Source organism: Canis lupus, chromosome 28 (assembly GCF_003254725.2).
Source record: "Canis lupus dingo isolate Sandy chromosome 28, ASM325472v2, whole genome shotgun sequence".
Classification (NCBI taxonomy): Eukaryota; Metazoa; Chordata; class Mammalia; order Carnivora; family Canidae; genus Canis; species Canis lupus.
Genome location: NC_064270.1, coordinates 14,767,549 through 14,785,677, shown reverse-complemented (window position 1 = coordinate 14,785,677; position 18,129 = coordinate 14,767,549). Strand labels below are relative to the sequence as shown.

General features: G+C 54.0%; 1 protein-coding gene across 3 annotated transcripts; it reads left to right on the top strand.

The window, feature by feature from the left end:
• The first annotated feature begins 4,395 nt into the window (after window positions 1-4,395).
• Window positions 4,396-17,603, top strand: LDB1 (LIM domain binding 1). 3 transcript variants are annotated; one of them, XM_025467007.3, is made up of 11 exons: window positions 4,396-4,627; window positions 12,550-12,652; window positions 12,775-12,819; window positions 12,910-12,985; window positions 13,079-13,181; window positions 13,354-13,526; window positions 14,019-14,141; window positions 14,376-14,459; window positions 14,555-14,678; window positions 14,880-15,022; window positions 15,747-17,603. In XM_025467007.3, the coding sequence occupies exons 1-11, from the start codon at window positions 4,603-4,605 to the stop codon at window positions 15,975-15,977; spliced, it is 1,230 nt and encodes a 409-aa protein (XP_025322792.1). In that variant the 5' UTR covers window positions 4,396-4,602; the 3' UTR covers window positions 15,978-17,603. The 3 variants fall into 3 exon arrangements, with proteins under 3 accessions (XP_025322792.1, XP_025322789.1, XP_025322793.1); XM_025467004.3 differs by having other exon boundaries at window positions 4,398-4,627; window positions 14,880-15,028; XM_025467008.3 differs by lacking the exon at window positions 4,396-4,627 and adding an exon at window positions 9,784-9,999 and having other exon boundaries at window positions 14,880-15,028.
• Window positions 17,604-18,129: the final 526 nt, after the last annotated feature.

The window sequence follows — 18,129 nt, the reverse complement described above, 5'->3', positions numbered from 1 at the left end:
GAGAGAGAGAGAAGCAGAGACACACACAGGCAGAGGGAGAAGCAGGCTCCATGCAGGGAGCCCAACATGGGACTCGATCCCAGGACTCCAGGATCACGCCCTGGGCCAAAGGCAGGCACTAAACCGCCGAGCCACACAGGGATTCCCCCCCGCCCTTTTTTTTTGAAGAAAGATTTTATTTTTAAGGGCAGCCTGGGTGCCTTTTTTTTTTTTAAGATTTTATTTTTAAGTAATCTGTACATCCAATATGGGGTTCAACCTTAGAACCCTAAGATCAGGAATCACAGGCTCTACTGACTGAGCCAGTCAGGAGCCCCTTCCTGGGAGTTTCTTACATACTTCAGGAAACTGCTTTGGCAGAGAAAGTAGTGGTAGTTGTATATGGTGATGGTGATAATGATGGTCAAGGGGGTAAGGCATCATATGTTGGGGCAGGGGAAGATAAATCCTGTCCAAATTCTTATATCATTCAACAAAGTTGTAGGACATATACTAGGTTCCAAGCATTCTGTTAGGTGCTAGGAATATAGCGATTATTATTAAGACATAGATCAGGGCAGCCCGGGTGGCTCAGCAGTTTAGCACTGCCTTTGGCCCAGGGCGTGATCCTGGGGACTCGGGATGGAGTCCCACATTGGGCTCCCCGCACGGAGCCTGCTTCTCCCTCTGCCTGTGTCTCTGTCTCTCATAAATAATCTTTTAAAAAAAAGACATAAATCATCTACTACTCGATGGGAAAAGAAAATTTGTCCTTGGGATTCCCGGATGGTGCAGCAGTTTGGCGCCTGCCTTTGGCCCAGGGCGCGATCCTGGAGACCCGGGATCAAGTCCCACGTCGGGCTCCTGGTACATAGAGCCTGCTTCTCCCTCTGCCTATGTCTCTGCCTCTCTCTCTCTCTCTCTCTCTGTGACTATCATAAATAAATAAAAATTAAAAAAAAATAAAAAAGAAAATTTGTCCTTGAAAGAGTGATGCCAATAATATTTGTGTTTCAGGGGTAAAGAGATGTGGGAGAAAATAGAGCAAGACAAGATCAGGAGAGGGAGTTGGATGGGACAGGTTCTAGGAGCTTGGAAGCAGGAGCCCACTTCCTTGTGGGAACAAGCTAACCTAGTGGCTTCTGCAGCCTGCTTCTCTGTGGGGCTTCTCTCCCCTTCTCCTTTACTTACCTCACCTCTTCTCCTCAGTACCTCCTACTTACACTTTGTCCCGTGTCTACAGTCCATCTTGCACTAACTGGTATTTAAAAAACACTGGAATGCCACTGAATTATTCACTTTAAAATGATTTATTTAGGTCATGTAATTTCACCTCAAAAGAAAACAAAAGCTAGGTGCTCATATTCATCCATCCAAATCAGCTGAGCCTGCCATCCTCCAGGACATAAGCTCACTGCCTCCCAACCATACCCCAGGTCTGTCTGCCAGGCAGCTGTAACATCTCTTCCCATTTTTGCCTGCATCACAATTCCCAAAGCTTCTCCAAAGATGTCCTCTTCTCCACAGGTCTGGTCTATACTAGAAGTTAAGTCAAGGGGAAGAGCACTGGGTTGAATACTTGTTAGCTGTGTGACTGACTTTGGGCAAGATTCTTAACCTAGGTAAGCCTGGTTCCTCAAGGACTTAAACCATTTACCTTAATCACCCATTCAACAGCACTGAGGTGACACTTCCTTAAAGAAAAGAGGGCCACTAGATCAGCTGAGTTGGAGTGGGAGGGGCTCCTTCCCAGGGGAGGTAAAGCTAGAAACTGAGGTTTAAAAGAGGCATTAACTGATTAGTAGGCCAAAAAAGGGAGAATATTTTACAGACGAGTTCAGATTTATTAATCTCTCTGAATCTGTTTTCTTGCTCATTCAGTGGAGGTAATAACATCTTCCTCCAAAGGTCATTATGAAAAATAAATGGGATCTCAGGTATGAAACACCTAGCACAGTGCCTGGTACATACTGTATGCTCCACAAATCTTTGTTTCTTCTTTGACTTCCAACTTACGTATGTGTAATCTAGAAGGGAACCTCAGATTCAGAGGAAGTAAAGTCCCTATTGGGTGGGTTGCAAGCCCATTTGTCCAGCCAGGTGATTGGCAATCACCATGGAATCTGGCCAAGCTAGTTGTTTGGAATGAGTGGCCTCAGGGGTAAGTGGCCACAGGTTTGGGAGAAGGCAACCTCGTGGACAGTAGAGAAAGGGTTCAAAGCAGGCAGTCCCTCTCCTCTACACTGTCTAAACTTCCAGTCAATCCAGCCCACCCCTGACAGAAAGCAGAAAAAGGCTAAAGTATATTAAGAACCGACTACATGGCTGGCATCAAGCTAGGTGACTGGGCATACTTTGTCTACAGATTCTCACCAAGCTGCAAGTACCAGTTACAGAGGGTAAGGCCAGGGTTCAGAGTAGGAAGTCAGTTGTCCCAAGTCATTTGCTCTAGTGAGGGGCAAAGCTGGAATTCAAACCTAGGTATCCCAAATTCCTAGTGTGGGTTCTGTTGCTTTAGATTCCCCTTACTCCCTCTAGTGCTGACCTCTGGGGGAATGTGAAGAGATAGATTCAGGAGATGCTGCCAAAAACATACCTGTGTCAGTAAGGACGCCCTCAGTCACGTCCTTCTGCAGCTTCCCCCCTCCCCTCCCACTCCTGGGGTGGGGGAAAATCCACAGAACGGTTGGAAAAGCTAGAGTTAAGAATGTGGCTGCGCTCACAGCTCCCCTCCCCCACCATATCCCTAAGCAAATGGAAGGGGTCCACATCTCTAGGAAAGCCCTCTTTTCAGACCCAGACTATGCATCTGCCCATCATTTCAGGCTCCCTCAGCAAAAACAAAGATGGAGAGAAGGGGGTCTCACAACCATCCCCCAGCCAGTCAAGCCTGCTGTGCAGACTCTGGGGGACAGTGGGGCCAATCAAGGCTCCCCGCCCGCCCCCCAGTAATAATGAGAAGGAGGCTCCTTTACCAAGTCTGGGCCAGATGCTCTAGAGAGGGGACAGCAGCCCAGGTCTCCAGTGTCTACTCCTGGAGCCCACCTTAAAGCTTAAGCTGGCAGCTCGGGACCCCCCAGAAGGGAGAGGGCCAGCTCTCTCTTCCAGACAGCTCCCTTCTCCTCCCTCTTTCCTGCTAATAGGTATTTCCTGTTTATGAGGCAGCTAAGGCTGGGTTTTTGGGAAGGGATGGAGATGGAGCCCCCACCCCCACCCCCAGGGCTGGGCTGGGGAGTCCTTGAGGAGTGCCTGAAGGTTGGGAGGCTCCTCCCTGGGGAAGGAGTGTTCCTTATACTGTCCGAGCAGACTGTCTTCTTCCCACCCCCACCCTCCAACGCCTCAGCCCCTACGGGTAGGGGGCACTGGAGGGGTCTGCTTCCTGTTCTCCCCAGTCTTGAGGCCCTCAAAGGAGAGCAGCTAGCAGGCGAAGGGGGAGGAGGGGGGGGAGGCCGAGACTGGATGGAGAAAGGGGGAAGGGAGGAGAGCGTCTTGACTGATGAGTCAGAGCCCGCAAGGGGGAACGATGGCCTGCGGATTACCCCCTCCCCAGTCCAACCTGGCGGTCATTCCACTACCCCCTCCCCCCAGCAAAAACGCAGATCTCAGCCCTTAGGCGGGGGAGGGTGGGGAACCCACTTAATTAACCCTTTTGGCTCTAGTCCTAACTGGTTTAGCAGGCAAGGGAGGGGTGGTTAATTTAGGGAGGTGAGTTGGGTTGCTACTGGAATTAGGATAGTGCTTTCCCCGCCCAGGTTGGGGTTGGGGTGGGGGAGTGAGATTTAAAGGCCCTCCAGAAGAAGACTGGAGTCTCGGAGAACAGGGCGGGGGTCGGCAGTCCCTTTCCCTCCCAGAGCGCGGCCGGGGTGGAGAAGAGAGCTACACCTCGCAGCCCACCCTGGCTCCGCCTCCCCCAATCCCGGCTCCCGCTCCGGCTCCGCTCTGCTCCCAACTCGGGGGCGCCCGGAGGACGGACACCGAGCGTTGAGGCTTCGCCTCCTATTCCACCCCCCGCCCTTCCCCTCCGGGGTCTCTGCCTCCGTCTCCTTTTTTAAAAGCTGCGTCACATGCATGCCGTTCCCTGAACGCTCCCGGCCCCTCGCCGCCCGCCCGCCGCGCGGCGCACGCACGTCGTCGCTCGCTGCGCGCTCGCCCGGGTCACTTTGACACGGCTCTCCCCTCCCACTAGCAGGCAATTAGCATATTAATAAAGCCCGGCCCAGCCCGGCTGGGGCTGGAGAGCGGGCGCCTACGACAGCGAGGGCGCGAGCGAACGCGGGAGGGAGAGGGAGCGAGCGGCGGCGGCGTTGGCGGCGGGGAGGGCGGCGGGAGCGCACAGACACGCACACGCACACGCGCACACACGGACACACACTCCGGAGACGCACACCCGCGCGCACACACGCAGAGGCAGCTCGCCTTCCTGCCTGGCTTCCTTCCTGTCTGCTCCGCGCCTGACAGGCCCCTCGCTGCAGCCAGGGGCCGCCAGCACCGGGCCGAGGCCGGGGCGGGCCGGCGGCGAGGGCAGCGGGGCCGCGGGCGGCGGCGGCGGCTCATGCCCGGCCTGTCCCCGTGCGGGGCGGGCACCGTGACTCGGCTGGGCCCCCAGCGGCGGGCGATGTGAAGATGTCAGTGGGCTGTGCCTGTCCTGGTGAGTGGGGCCCTCCCTCCTTAGCCCTCCCGGCATTTCCCTCACCCCTTGTTTGGCGAGAACTTGTGTGTGGGGCGTCGATGGCATGGCGGAGGATGGGGGCTGTGAGGAGTATGCGGGGCCTTCCTTAGTCCGAGGGAGGGCTCTCCCCAAGTGCAAATGCGCAGCAGCCGAGAGGCAGGGGAGGGGGTACCAGAGGTAGTCTGTGTGCGCGCGCGCCCACGGCCGCGCGCGCGCGCGCGTGTGTTTTGGTGGGGGAGGCTAATTGAGGAGGGGTTTGGGGGGCTGAAATTCCCAGAATTCCAGGGTGTTAGCCAATCAGAAGTGAGTCTGGACTTTTGACACCCCCCCCCCTCAGGTCATCATAGAGTTGTGATTGGCTGGTTTGGGTTGGCCCCCCCCTCCGCCTATTCCTTCTTACTTTTCCTGTGATACCCCCCTCCAGGCTGTTTCTGAGGGCTGTGTTTGGAGGGAGGGATTGATTTCGCCCCCCCTCCAAATTTTCCTGCCTGTTGCCAGGGAAGGTTAGCCCTCCTGAGGGACAAGGAGGTACTCTGGGGAGGGGGGGGGGCAGATAATTGGGCCCTCGGGGTCTGGCATCTCCACCCTAGTGGGACGGGGAATGTGGTAGCTCCAAGCGACTTAGGAAATCGAGTGATTTGTGGGAGTCGAGTTCAGGGGAGCAATACTTGACCCCAAAGTGAGAACTTGGGAGAGGACATAGGCTGAGATCCTGTCTCCCCAAAACACTTATCAGCTCTTGCTAGTGACAGCCTGGGTCTGAGTTCTTTCCCCGGGCATGGGGAAAGGCTCTACCTCACTGCCGTGAGAAAAGAGAGGTTGTGTGACTGAAGAGGTAGTCTTCAGAGGGCTTCAGAACACTGTCCATTCTCATTCTCAGGACTCTGGGTTCTTATGTGCTGGATCTCCTCTTGTTCCAGGCTGAAGTTATATTTCTTCTAAAAGTCCGGTGTCCCAGAATCTGACCTGGTTTGGATCCATTGCTTCTCCATATGCCCCATTCTTTGGGAGCCCCATACCCCACAACTGAACCCCCCACTACACATACATATATACACAATCCCCAAGGGAAGCTGCCAGTGCGGAAGCTTCCTTGAGAATCATGTGACACAGGCCAAGCTGGGCTGGGCACACATTTAAAGTGCCTGCTGAGGCTGACATTTAAGGGGCATAGGGCCCTTAAAGGAGGGAGGACTAGTAGAGAGATCTTGAGGATCCTGGAATATCCAAGTGTGGGAACCCCTGGCTCCTGCTGCAGAGGGTTGGGGAGAAGAGGAGAGAGAAGAGCTCGCCAAGCTGGAATCCTGCCTGGCCCTATCATTCCTTCTCCTACCAGCTTGATGTGTATATTTGTGTGTATATTTTCTTTATAATTGCCCTATCCTGGGTACCCATTTAGATCCATCCACACTCTGAGTACTCCCCATGGCCTTCATCCTCCCTCACCACACATGACTATAGCAGAAACTAAGGCTCTATACAAGCTAGAGGGCTGAGTCTTAATTTTTGATTCTTAGTTACTAAAAAAATAGTGAGTAGGAGATGGGTATGGAAGGGTTGTCTGGCTGGAGGTAGATGAGAGGTTGGTCCTGAAGTTGAGGCAGGGTGCCTGGATCCAGTAGGAGAAAGGATGAAGTTCCCCCCTCAGTTTCTCTGGGAGCAGCATGGGGACAGGAAGAGGATCCATGTATAGGGGTGTGTGTGAGAGGGGACAGCTTCAGTCAGTGCTCCAAAAGACATGTTCCTTTTGTGTGTCTGGGTGGCCTGGCTGGAGGAGAGGGGAGCAAAAGATGGCTAAGAGTGAGGAGTCTTTTTCCCAAATGTGAAGAAGTCTTATGGATTGATGCTACAGAGAATGGAGGTTAGACTTCAAGGAGAACCAAATGGGGAGGGGCCTGAGAGTGGTCTGGGGGTGGGGAATGTTAGGAGTTGGAGTATGGGAGGGGACCAGGCTTGTATGGATGGGTGGGAGCACATGGTTGAATACAAGGGCATTATGGCAGCATGTATAGTCCAGGCCCAAAGACAACCCCCCCCCCCACTTGAGCAGGCATGGGGTGGGGGCTGAGGCGCCCTGGCAGGCCGCCTGCCTGCTGCCTGCCTGCCTGAGTCTCTCCTTTGTGCTCTACTGTCTCCCGGCTCCTCCTCCTCCCCCAGCCCAGCAGAGACAGCACATGCCCCACACATGTGACTGAGGGAAGCCAGAGAACATGCAGACCCACACACATGCAAACGCGGAAGGAAACACCACAAGATATACATATACACACCCCCACACCCCCAGCTCCCATAGTGCTCCTGGGGTAGGTAATAGCTTCTGAAGCTTTGGTCAGGAGCAGGGAGAACTTCTGCTAAGGGGCATCGCCGGGGCAGGGCAGGTTACTGAGGGGGCCAGGGCCTGTCTGGGGCAGCATGTGGCTCAGAAGGGTTAAGGCAGGGAGGAGTAGGGGGAGGGGAGGAGGCAGCAGTGGTGGCGGCTGGGAGCCAGGAGAGGAGGATGGCAGAGCGCCAGGCCAACGGGAGGCCGGGCACAGACAAAGGAAGGGGGGCAGGCACACTGGAGGCCTGGGTCAGGGAGCCCCAGGGGCCCGGGCAGGGGGCAGTGCTGGTACCTTATCCTATGGGTTGGGACAGGCTGCTGCCCTTCAGAGTTCCACCTCCAGGAGGGTACTCTCCCTTTTCTTTCCTTCATCACCTTTGTCATTCTTTGCTTCTCCCTCCTTTCTCCCCACTGCCCCTACACCCCCACACCACCAATTCTAGGGCCTTCTAACTCAGATTTGCTTTCTTTAGCTGGACCTCTTCTGCTCCTGTGCATGTGGGGGAGTTAAGTCAGAACTGAGAGAGAAGCAGACTTGCTAAAGAAGGGAACCAGGAGCAGGGCCCCTTTTTGAGTGATGGGCCAGAGTCCTGGTACATTTTGGTATTTAAGGGTCTTTCTTTCCAAAATTTGAGGAGACAAACTGAGCTCTAAGCTGGAGGTGGAAGCCAGAGCATACACCAACCCTCTTCCCCCTGTAGACAGTCACTTCTGGCTTGGAGGGGCAAGTGAATAGGAATGGCTGCAGTGCCCCAGGGCTGGGCTTGTATGAGTAGGGTTAGAAATCCAGGGTTCCAGTTCAGGCCCTCTTGTCTCACTGTAATCTGTTCAAGTTAGCATCACATTTGGGCCTGTATTCAGTAAGTCTCTCTTGAGGTACTGCCTATGAATGCACTTTGGAAAGTTTAAAGGCATGAAACAAATGACAGGAATTGTCCTGTAAGTAGGGGAGAAGTGTGGTCATCTCAGAGTTGGGCTGTTAATTTGGGAGTCAGTGGAATATTTTAATTCCTGGTAGTAGGCAGTATGTTGCAGAGTCTGGCTGAATGTCATAGATTTCAATATGTTTGTGAAAGCTGGAGCGTATCATATGGCCAGACCATCATGGAGAATGGTTTGCAGGTTTCAGGGAGAGTGGTTTATGGGGTAAATCTCTGGATGACAAATGGTCAGGGTGTGTATGTAATAGTCCGTCACGGGGTATAATGCAGTTTGGGTGGTGTATATTAGGATCAAAGGGCATGTGTCACAGGTCCCAGTGTGTATGGAAGTCAGGGCTGTCAGACTACGTATGTGTGTGTGTCCTGGGTTTGGGTTTATTTAGCATTTGAGGTATGTTGCAGATTGAGGTGTGTATCAGATACTGATTTATGTGAAAGCGAGAGGTGTTATTTATGTGTGGAGGATGTTCGCAGAGCCAGGTGCAATATTACTGCACAGTCAACCAGTGTGTATGTCCTGAGAAATCTTGTCGCTGGGCTGTGTGAATGTGGTTGGGGGGCAAGGCAGGGAATAGGGAGCAGAGACTCAAATTGCAAAGCAGTAGGAGATCTGTATGGCTGCACCTCCTCCTGTGTGTGTGTGTGTGTGTGTGTGTGTGCACGTGCACACGCGCCTGTCCTTTATCCTATCTGTCCAGGTAGTAGGGCCTGGACCACTACTCAAGCTTTAAAAACACCTCCTCTCTTGGGATTTCCCCCTTGCCTTGGAGAACAGGCCCTACTCCAGTAACAACATACCTTTTTTCCATGGGATGACAGGAGGAGGACTCAGCAGCAGACTAGGCCCCTTCTGGCAAATTGGCTTTCCTTAGCTCTGACAGTGCCTTTTTGCCCTGCATCGGTGAGACTCTGGTGGTGGGGGGTTAGGAACTTAGCTGGGTTGGGGACAGGCAGCCTGGAGTGTCCCCTCCCCTCCAGTCACTGTTTACCAGCTGAAACAGAGTGTGTCTCTGTCAAAAATAACCCCCTGGAGGCTCCCCCCAGCTGCTTGGGGATTTCACCAGGGGCTGAAGCCTAGGGTGGCAGCCCCAGCCAGCCTTCAAACCAAGAGATCACAGGGGAGAGGAAGAGAGACTTGGGGGACGTTGGGGAAGCAGTTGGAAGATATTGGGGAGTCTCCAGAGAGGAGAGCACCCTTCTCCATCCCTGCCAGTGGCTCTGGCTGGTCTGCTCACCCCTGAGCACCAGGCTCAGGGCTGGGAGCATTTCAGTTCCTGGCCCCACGCTCCCCCCCACCCTCCATCCAGGTCTCTCAAGGCCTAATCTGTTCGGTCTCCATCTCTCCCTCGTCTCTCTGGGTCTCTGTCTCTCTTTTGTTTTTCTCAGCAGTCCTCCCTGCCTGCCTGCGTCTCTCCCTCCCTCCCTCTCTCCCTCTTCCTCTTTCCTCGCAGGGAGGGGGCGGGGCCGGTGGGGGCAGCTCCACCCTCCGCCCGCCCTGGGGCCTCATTCTGAGAGAGGCTCGGAGAGCGGAGAGGGGAGGGAGGCATAGAAAGGGAGAAAAGGAAGGGAGCCGGCGGGCGCTGCGTGTGTCTGTGTGTGTGCAAGTGTGAGTGAGTGTGAGTGCCGGACCCTGCCTCTCCTGGTGCCCCAGCGGAGGGGCCTGCTGGCCTGGGGAGGGCGGGCGGGCTGCTTGGAGGCAGAGGCAGCGAGAGGCGGTGGCGGGGAGAGCCGAGGAGGAGGAGGAGGAGAGAGGAAAGAGCGGAGCAGCCATTGTTGAGGGAAACCTTGCAAACAAAGAAGGCTCCGGACTCCCCGCGGCCCCCCGCCCCCCAGGCCGGCCCCCTGGCCCCCAGCCCCCGGCCCAGTGGCTATTGTAACTTTCCCCCGGGGCTGTGGCCGCCGCGGGGCGGGCCGAGGCTGTGCGTGCGAGTCTTTGTGCGGCCCGCGGAGTGGAGCTCCCAGCCAGGCCTGCCTGTCCCACTCGGGACATGAACGGCTGAAGTTGGCCCCCTCAGCCCTCACCCCTGCCAGGGCCCCTCTGGGCTTCCAGCTGCTCCCTGCACCTCTCCTGGCCCCCTCAGTTCTCCCAGGTAAGTCTGGGCGCAAGCCTGTTGGGGGTGGGTGGAAGGTCCTGGGTCTGGCCCAGGCGTGGTATGCTGGCTGGGGGAAGTGCCCCAGCTCAGAGCGGCCGGGACTCTCAAGCCTGCTGACCTATGGTCAGCCCCCAAAGAAAGGGGGCCTCCTCTCAGGTCAGGCTGGTTACCATGGAAATGCCCAGCCGGAGGTGCCCCCCTCAGCCCCAGGATGCAGCTTCCATCCTGAGAAAACTTTACTAGTTCTGGGCTCTTCCTCCGTCTTCCTCCTAAGGGCCCTCAGATTGCTAGAGGTTGGGGGGTGGTGCTATGTCTGACTCCAAGGGTGATGATACATCCCCTTCACCCCCACCCCCACTTTGCTCTCTCTACCCCTGCTGCTGGGGACAGGCAGCAACAGGGACAGATGGTCTGGGTGATGTTCCCTCCCCTTCTCTTCTCACTCCCAAGCCCTTGGGCTGGGGCTACTGGGAGTTGCTATGGCTCTGAAGAGATGCTGCGTTTGTTTGTGTCCATTCACTGGAGGTGTAAATAGAGGCCTCAGAGCTTCTGGTAGTAGCTCTTCAGAACTATTACCCAGCCTCAGGCAATGTCTGTCAGGTCTGTGGTGAGAGAAATTGAAGCTCCGAAACTTTTTTCAGAATTAGAGAGGAACCCAGGTGTGCTACCTCTCTTCTCCTGAGGGTCTTGAGCTGACACATTTCTTCAAGTAGCCCTGAAACTGTGGGGCAAGGGCAGTGATGCTTTTGGGGAAAGGATAGCCTAATTAGGGAGCAAGGGTCAGGTCTCATAATCTAGACTCTTGAGTTCATTGGCCAGACCTGGCCTCTCGTAGGCTCTGGGAGCTGGGGCTACCTATGTGGCCTTAGTCTCCTTGTCTATGGAGTGGGAAGACTTGGGGCTGCGGGGGACTGTCTCTTTCCTAAGGATACAGTCTCCTCATTCAGTCCAGATTGGCCTGTGAAAGCTGTGTGTGCTGTGCTGGGAGTGTGTGGACATGACCTGTTAGAGATCATGTACGGGGCAAGGTGCCTGTTGCAGGCACCTTGATCCTGCCTGGGGCTGCTGGGTTCCAGCTCTTGGTAGGCATGTTGGGGCGAGCTGAGGGTGGAAGCCTGCTAGGCAGGATGAGGCACACGTGTGTGCAGGCACATACAGGCTCTAGGTCTTGGCACCTTCAGGAACTGTGTAGTGTAGGCTCCTCTGGGACCCTCCTTTTGCCCATATTGTGAGGAGGGGGCCCTGGAGGGATGATTAAATGATGCATGTTGGCACAGGGTCGTCTTTTGTCTCTTCCCCCTAGGGAGCAAAATAGATTTTGTATCTAATTTGGGAAGGGGGCTTAGATACAGCCAATATGGCCACTCTTCCAAATTCAGTCAAGTTTTAGGAATTCCAGGAAGCACCTATGACTGAGGATAGGACCTTTGTTGGTATGCCTCAGTTTCCCTACCTTTCTGGCTGGGAGGGGGAAAATAGGATTGCAGAGGTGGTTGGTTCATACCCAACTATGAATGTAATACTTCTGGTTAGGAAATAGTACATCAGGAATAGTGTGCTGCTCATTGAGGTGGATAGGGAACATGTATGCACAGAGACACCTAAGCAGAGACCTCTGTCTAGTTACCATTTGCCTCCTATTAGATTGAGCCCCCTGGAATCTTGGTTCCTTCCCAGGCCTAGGTTTGTAAGTAGAGAGGGATCCATTGGAGGCCTGTCAGTCTCCCTTTCCCACTGCAAGTCTCACAAGTGAAAGGAGGTTGAGGCTTTGGGTTTCTGGTTTAGAGACAATACTAGATCCATGGTGGGTGTGGGGAAGGGGGCTGGGCTGATAAGGGAGTGGCCGTTGGTGGGGGAGGCAGAAGGCCCAACTGGTTATCTGGTGGGAGGCACCCAGCAGGCACCCACCCCCCTTTATCTTTCTGTTCCCTGCCCTCTTGAGACCCTGGGGGTGGAGGAGGGGCAGGGAGTTGCCAACTTTCCCCCCCTCACTCTCGTTTCCCCTCTGGCAACTTGGTCTCCAGAGGGCAATAGAGGGGTGGAAATACTATAGGATATGGGAATCAGATCTGGGCTTAGAAGCTCTGCCAGTTACTACTTCTATGATCTTGACATAAAGGTAGCTTTTCTTTGCCTCATCTGTAAAATGGGTATTTTATAGCTGACCCTGCTACCTCACAAGGTGGTTGTGATGATTGAACAATATAATGTAGATGAAAAGAGGATTTATCAAAATTAGATAATAATGTTTGGATATTCATTTGCTCTGCGATATTGACGTTTCTTCAGAGCTTTGATTCTATCATCCAGGGCTCAACCACATGAAGAAATGGGGTCTTGGGTATTAGGGCTGAGTACTTCTAGTTTCATGATAAAACGAAATTGAAGCCAGATTTAGAAGCAGAGGTAGATGTTCCCTAGGGTCGTCCCCCTCCCCAAGTCCACCCACCCTGGGGGTTCTGGAATACCAGTCCCTGTCCACACAGTCTAGGAGACTTTCCAGAAAGATCCCTGGGACTCAGGGGACCCTCTTCCTTTTCTTTCTAGGTTGTTCCTCAAAGTCCTTCAAGCTGTACTCACCGAAGGAGCCCCCGAACGGCAACGCCTTCCCCCCCTTCCATCCCGGCACCATGCTAGATCGGGATGTGGGGTGAGTCTTACCACTTCCTATCCCTTCTCCAGATGGGATCCTGCCTGGAAGGGGGAGGGAGTGGCACTCCCCAATAATTTCTGTCTTCCACCCCCATTCTCATAGCCTCTTCCCTTACACAGCCCAACTCCCATGTACCCGCCTACATACCTGGAGCCTGGGATTGGGTAAGTGGAATCCAATGAGGAGGGAGGTGTTTTCCATTATATGGGTGGGAGGCGCTTTTCCTACTGACCTCCCTTCTTCACTTCCCCCAGGAGGCACACACCATATGGCAACCAAACTGACTACAGAATATTTGAGCTTAACAAACGGCTTCAAAACTGGACAGAGGTATGGCTAGGGGACAAGGGCTGGGAGGGAGAGGGACCCCTGTGGGTTGTTTTCTGACACACACACACAAATATCCCACCCTGTGCTCCTTAGGAGTGTGACAATCTCTGGTGGGATGCTTTCACAACTGAGTTCTTTGAGGATGATGCCATGTTAACCATCACTTTCTGCCTGGAGGATGGACCAAAGAGATATAGTGAGTGGCCTCTGGGGGTACTGCTGGTTCTGCTGTGAGAGTAATACCTCCTGTGTCCTTCTAAGGACTGGGAGTAGATATTTGTCTCTGGGGATCTGTTTTGGCAATGCTGGCATCTGCCAGACCCCTTTGGAGGTCCTTCTGTTCTAATGAGTTTGTCCCATCTCTACAGCCATTGGCCGGACCTTGATCCCACGCTACTTTCGCAGCATCTTTGAAGGGGGTGCTACGGAGCTATACTATGTGCTTAAGCACCCTAAGGAGGCATTCCACAGCAACTTTGTGTCCCTCGACTGTGACCAAGGCAGCATGGTGACCCAGCATGGCAAACCCATGTTCACCCAGGTCAGCAGCCCAGCTGGATGTGGAACACTGAAGCACCTGGGTTTGATTCCCCTCCTTTCTCCCAAAATATACTCAGCTGTTCCCCAGGGAGGCAGAACAGGAAGTAGCAAGACAAGAAGGGAGGGCAGGCATGCCACAACATCCATCAGGCATTTATTGAGTTTATACATGACGATTTTCTGGGCCGCAGGGGTACACCAGTGAACGAGAGCCTGCCCTCACTGAGTTTATAGCAGATGAGCGTATCACTAGCTACTTGGAAGGATGACATGGATCTGTTAAACATTTCTATTGTGTGTGTGTACGTGTAAGGTGTGTGTAAGGGCCAGGGGTGTGACAGGTGTATGAAGGAACAGTTTTGTCAGTTATGCACCCAGATTTATGTGCAGGTGGTAGAAGTATATTCAGTAGGAGAGTTGTGAGCAAACGGGAGAACAGGTATACTTTCAGGTACGTGGGGAGGGGGCAGAGATGTGACAAGCTTGTCTCCAGGTGTGTGTGGAGGGCCGGTTGTACCTAGAGTTCATGTTTGACGACATGATGCGGATAAAGACGTGGCACTTCAGCATCCGGCAGCACCGAGAGCTCATCCCCCGCAGCATCCTTGCCATGCATGTGAGTTGTGGGCAGGACCCAAGATGCAAGGGTTGAGGGAAGGCAGTGGGAAGGGTGGAGGGAACAAGGTCTGCTATTTCTTGACAGTGACCTCAGAGGGTTAGAGTATCTCCATCTGAAGAATGGGTTTCATAGTAGCCCTTCTTCTCTTAGGAGTGTCATGAGGCTCAAGTGATAGGTCAAATGAACAGATGCAACCCAGATGCTAGTGTTCTTTTCCTTCTCCTCATCTAGGCCCAGGACCCCCAGATGCTGGATCAGCTCTCCAAAAATATCACCCGATGTGGGCTGTCCAATTCCACTCTCAACTACCTCCGAGTGAGTCCTTGATCACCCAGTTTCTGCCCCATCCCATTTGGTGTTGGCTCCATGTCAGCTGTCCTTTGATAAGCCACCTCCCGGTCTCCCCTCAGCTCTGTGTGATACTCGAGCCCATGCAGGAGCTCATGTCCCGTCACAAGACCTACAGCCTCAGCCCCCGTGACTGCCTCAAGACCTGCCTTTTCCAGAAGTGGCAGCGCATGGTAGCACCCCCCGGTGAGTGCCTTCCACCTGCCCCTGCTCTTACTAGGATCTGATGATGTTTCTCAGCGCTGGTTCTCCTCCTCACGAAGCCCCTTCTTCACTCCTGGGTCTGCAAGATTGGGATCAGGGTAGGCTCAGGGTCCTTAGGAGCCAGAATGGGGAACAAGGGACCCTGGGGTCTTGCCCCTCCTGAATCTCCTTTCCCCGGCACAGCGGAGCCTGCACGGCAGCAGCCCAGCAAGCGGCGGAAACGAAAGATGTCAGGGGGCAGCACCATGAGCTCGGGGGGTGGCAACACCAACAACAGCAACAGCAAGAAGAAAAGCCCAGCCAGCACCTTCGCCCTCTCCAGCCAGGTACCTGTAAGCATCTCGGCTTTCTTCTCTCTTCTGGGCTGCCCTACTGCTGACCCCTAACCCTTGACCCCATCCCAGCCTGAGCTCACTAGCAGGCATAGAAGCAAAGACAGTTTTTCTTGGTGTACTCTGCCAGCATGGGCTGGCTACTGTCACTGATGAGAGTCCTTGTCAATGACATGCCATGGTTGTGATCACAGACTCAGACAGCACATAGGAAGGACATAAGGGCACAGAGACAGCTGTGAGAACATGGATGTTCAGGACAGACAGCTTAGAGGTCCACATACCATCAGACACACACTGACCAGAGGGACACATGAATGTGAACGTGTGTGAATCTAGAATACACACATATGCATATGCACACACTTTTCCCCATTGGTGTTCTTTTTTTTTTTTTTTTTAAATCTGCTTCTTCTCTATTACATGTGGACAGAAGTTTAGGAGCCCCCTAAGTTTGGGGGAGATGAACTAGGGAGCGAGGGGAATAGATTGACTTCTCCTAGAATCTAGTGATTGTGGGTTAAAGGCTGTGATGCTCTGCAGTCCTTCAGTGGGAAGGATTCCAGGGACTGAGGGTGTCAGAGGAGTTGGGGTTTGAAATTTGGGTGAGAAGGGGTTGGGGGTGTTGAATTTCCTGGGTGGGTATTGGGGCTCTCTGCTGCCCTGGGCCGGACGAGCCCCTGCCCCGATTATGTTTGGGGACCTCCGCCACTCTCAGGATGTGATGGTGGTGGGGGAGCCCACCCTGATGGGCGGGGAGTTCGGGGACGAGGACGAGAGGCTCATCACCCGGCTGGAGAACACCCAGTTTGACGCGGCCAACGGCATTGACGACGAGGACAGCTTTAACAACTCCCCCGCCCTGGGCGCCAACAGCCCCTGGAACAGCAAGCCTCCATCCAGCCAAGAAAGCAAATCGGAGAACCCCACATCACAGGCCTCCCAGTAGAGGCCTTGCCATGGCCACCCAGCGCTCTGCCTGCCTGCCCCACCCCTGCAGCCCCAGGGAGCAGAAGACAGAATGAAGAGACTGAGCATCTAAAATGGGCAGCCTCCATCCACCCACTTCAGGGAGGAACTGGACTCGCTGGGGGCAGGTGCCAAGATTTGCCCCCCAGTGGCCCTGGGCTGGGCCTGGCCTCTGCAGAGCCTTTTGGGGGAAGGGGGTACTCATGTGGATGCCTATGTGGACCCTGGGCCTCTGCAAAATGTCCTGACTGCCCTCAGGGCATTTGCCTCCATCTTTGCCCCAGGTTCTGGGTTCCCCATCCTCCTGATTTTACCCTCTTCAAGCCTGGGGTTGTTTATCCCACAGCCCTTAGGGACTTAATTATGGGGCTTGGTTGAGTGCCCCTTTCCTAAACCTCCCCCTAGGTGACTGGTAGTAGAGGGGTAAAGCTCTGGCTCCTCCCTGCAGCCACCTATCCCAGCTCCCAAGTTTTTAAAAAAATAATATTATTAAAAATGTAAGTTTAAAAAAATCACTCATGTACCCCCTCTTCCCCTTATTAAAAAGTCCAGCTACCTCCCTACTCCTGGCAAATGTGGGGCTTAGGGCCCAGGTGGAGGTGAGTGTGGGGGTAGAGGGGTGTGCATTACCATTTTATACAGTTTGAGAGCTTCAGACCAAGGAGATACTTTGCCATCTCTCTTCCCTTTTCCTCTGGGGTCACTGGAGTTGGGGAAGGCATGCCTTGGGGTAGGGGGCCATGATGGCCTCATCTTTGTGACAACCCCCTGCTGTTGTCTCTGTCTCCCCATCCTCCAGGACTCTGGCCTGCCGTCCTAGTGCTTGTGACTCCCTCTATTCCACCCCTAACCCCCTCCCCCATGGTGTGTATATTCTTTACAAGTCCACTAGAGCAGCTGTCTTGGCTGGGGGGAAGGGAGGCTCCCTCCCTTAGGAAGTGTGGAGGGAAGGGAGTGCTGTTCGTTGCTGTGTTTTTTGTTTTGTCTCAGTTGGGCAGGCATGGGATAGAGGGGGAGGGGCTCATCCACTCTCTCCAATACTCTCTTCCCAACTACTCAAACTGTCTACCTAGTCCTCCCCTGTCCTCCACAGAGGGGAAGGAGCCACTGAGGATGTCCCAGCTCTAAGCCCACCTGGGAGCAATAGACCTCTGTTCCCCAGCTGACGTAAAAGGTCTTCATCTCCAATATCCCTTCCATCCCCTTCCTCATAGAAGGGAGGGGGGAAGCAGCCAGGATCCTCAGCTCTCTTTCACAGTTGGACACATGGAGGCTTTGGACCCCGGTGAGGCCAGGAGTAGGGTCCCATGGATCTGGGCCCAGTTCTGTGGCTTCGCTGCCTTTTTCTGTGGCCAGTTCCAGAAGTGTTAGCACCACCTTTCTCCCCACTCTTCCTTCTGGATTCTGGGGTCCTCCATACCCAGTTTCCTTCACTCCAGCTACCACTGTTGGGAGGGTTTTGTGTTAGGAGCTGAGGGAAGGGGTGGGGAAGATGGATGTCCCGCCCCAAATGTAATGCCTTTTTTTTTTTTTTTTTTTTTTTTTTTTTTTGGGCCATTTGAGTCATGTATGGTACCGATCAATAAAGAGACTTTTTGGTTTGAAAGTGTCTTGGTCATTGATGCCTAATAACAAGTCAGTCACAGTCTTTCCCCTATCTCTCCTTCCTACAGCCCCTAAGACCAGTTATTGGGAAGGAAGAGCTTAAGTCTCATCTCACGTTTTCCCTCACCTTCTGCTGTTGTTCCTCCTGTCCTGGGCTGGGCCTGTCTCCCTCAGAAGTGGACTTCCCTGTCTCCTGGGACAATTATTCCTACCCCCCCAGCTGCCATTGGGGCTTCCAGACAGGTGGCCTTCCCAAGGCAGTTTTTCTGGGATAGAAGGCCCTGGGTCAAGCTATTGGGGTTGTGGAGGAATCCTTGCCTGGGCTTGGGTTGGAGGAGCATTGGTGGTTTGAACCACTGAGAGATTTGGTCCTGTGCCTTTCCAGGAGATTCCTGCCCCTACCCAGTCTCCAGCCTTCCAGCCCAGCTGAGCTTTCTGAGCTAGTGTCCTCTGGTGTTATGTCCCAGGTGTGGGGAAGTAAGAGAGCAGCTGGATTGTTTGTCTCCTTGCTGACTTAGGGTGGGGAT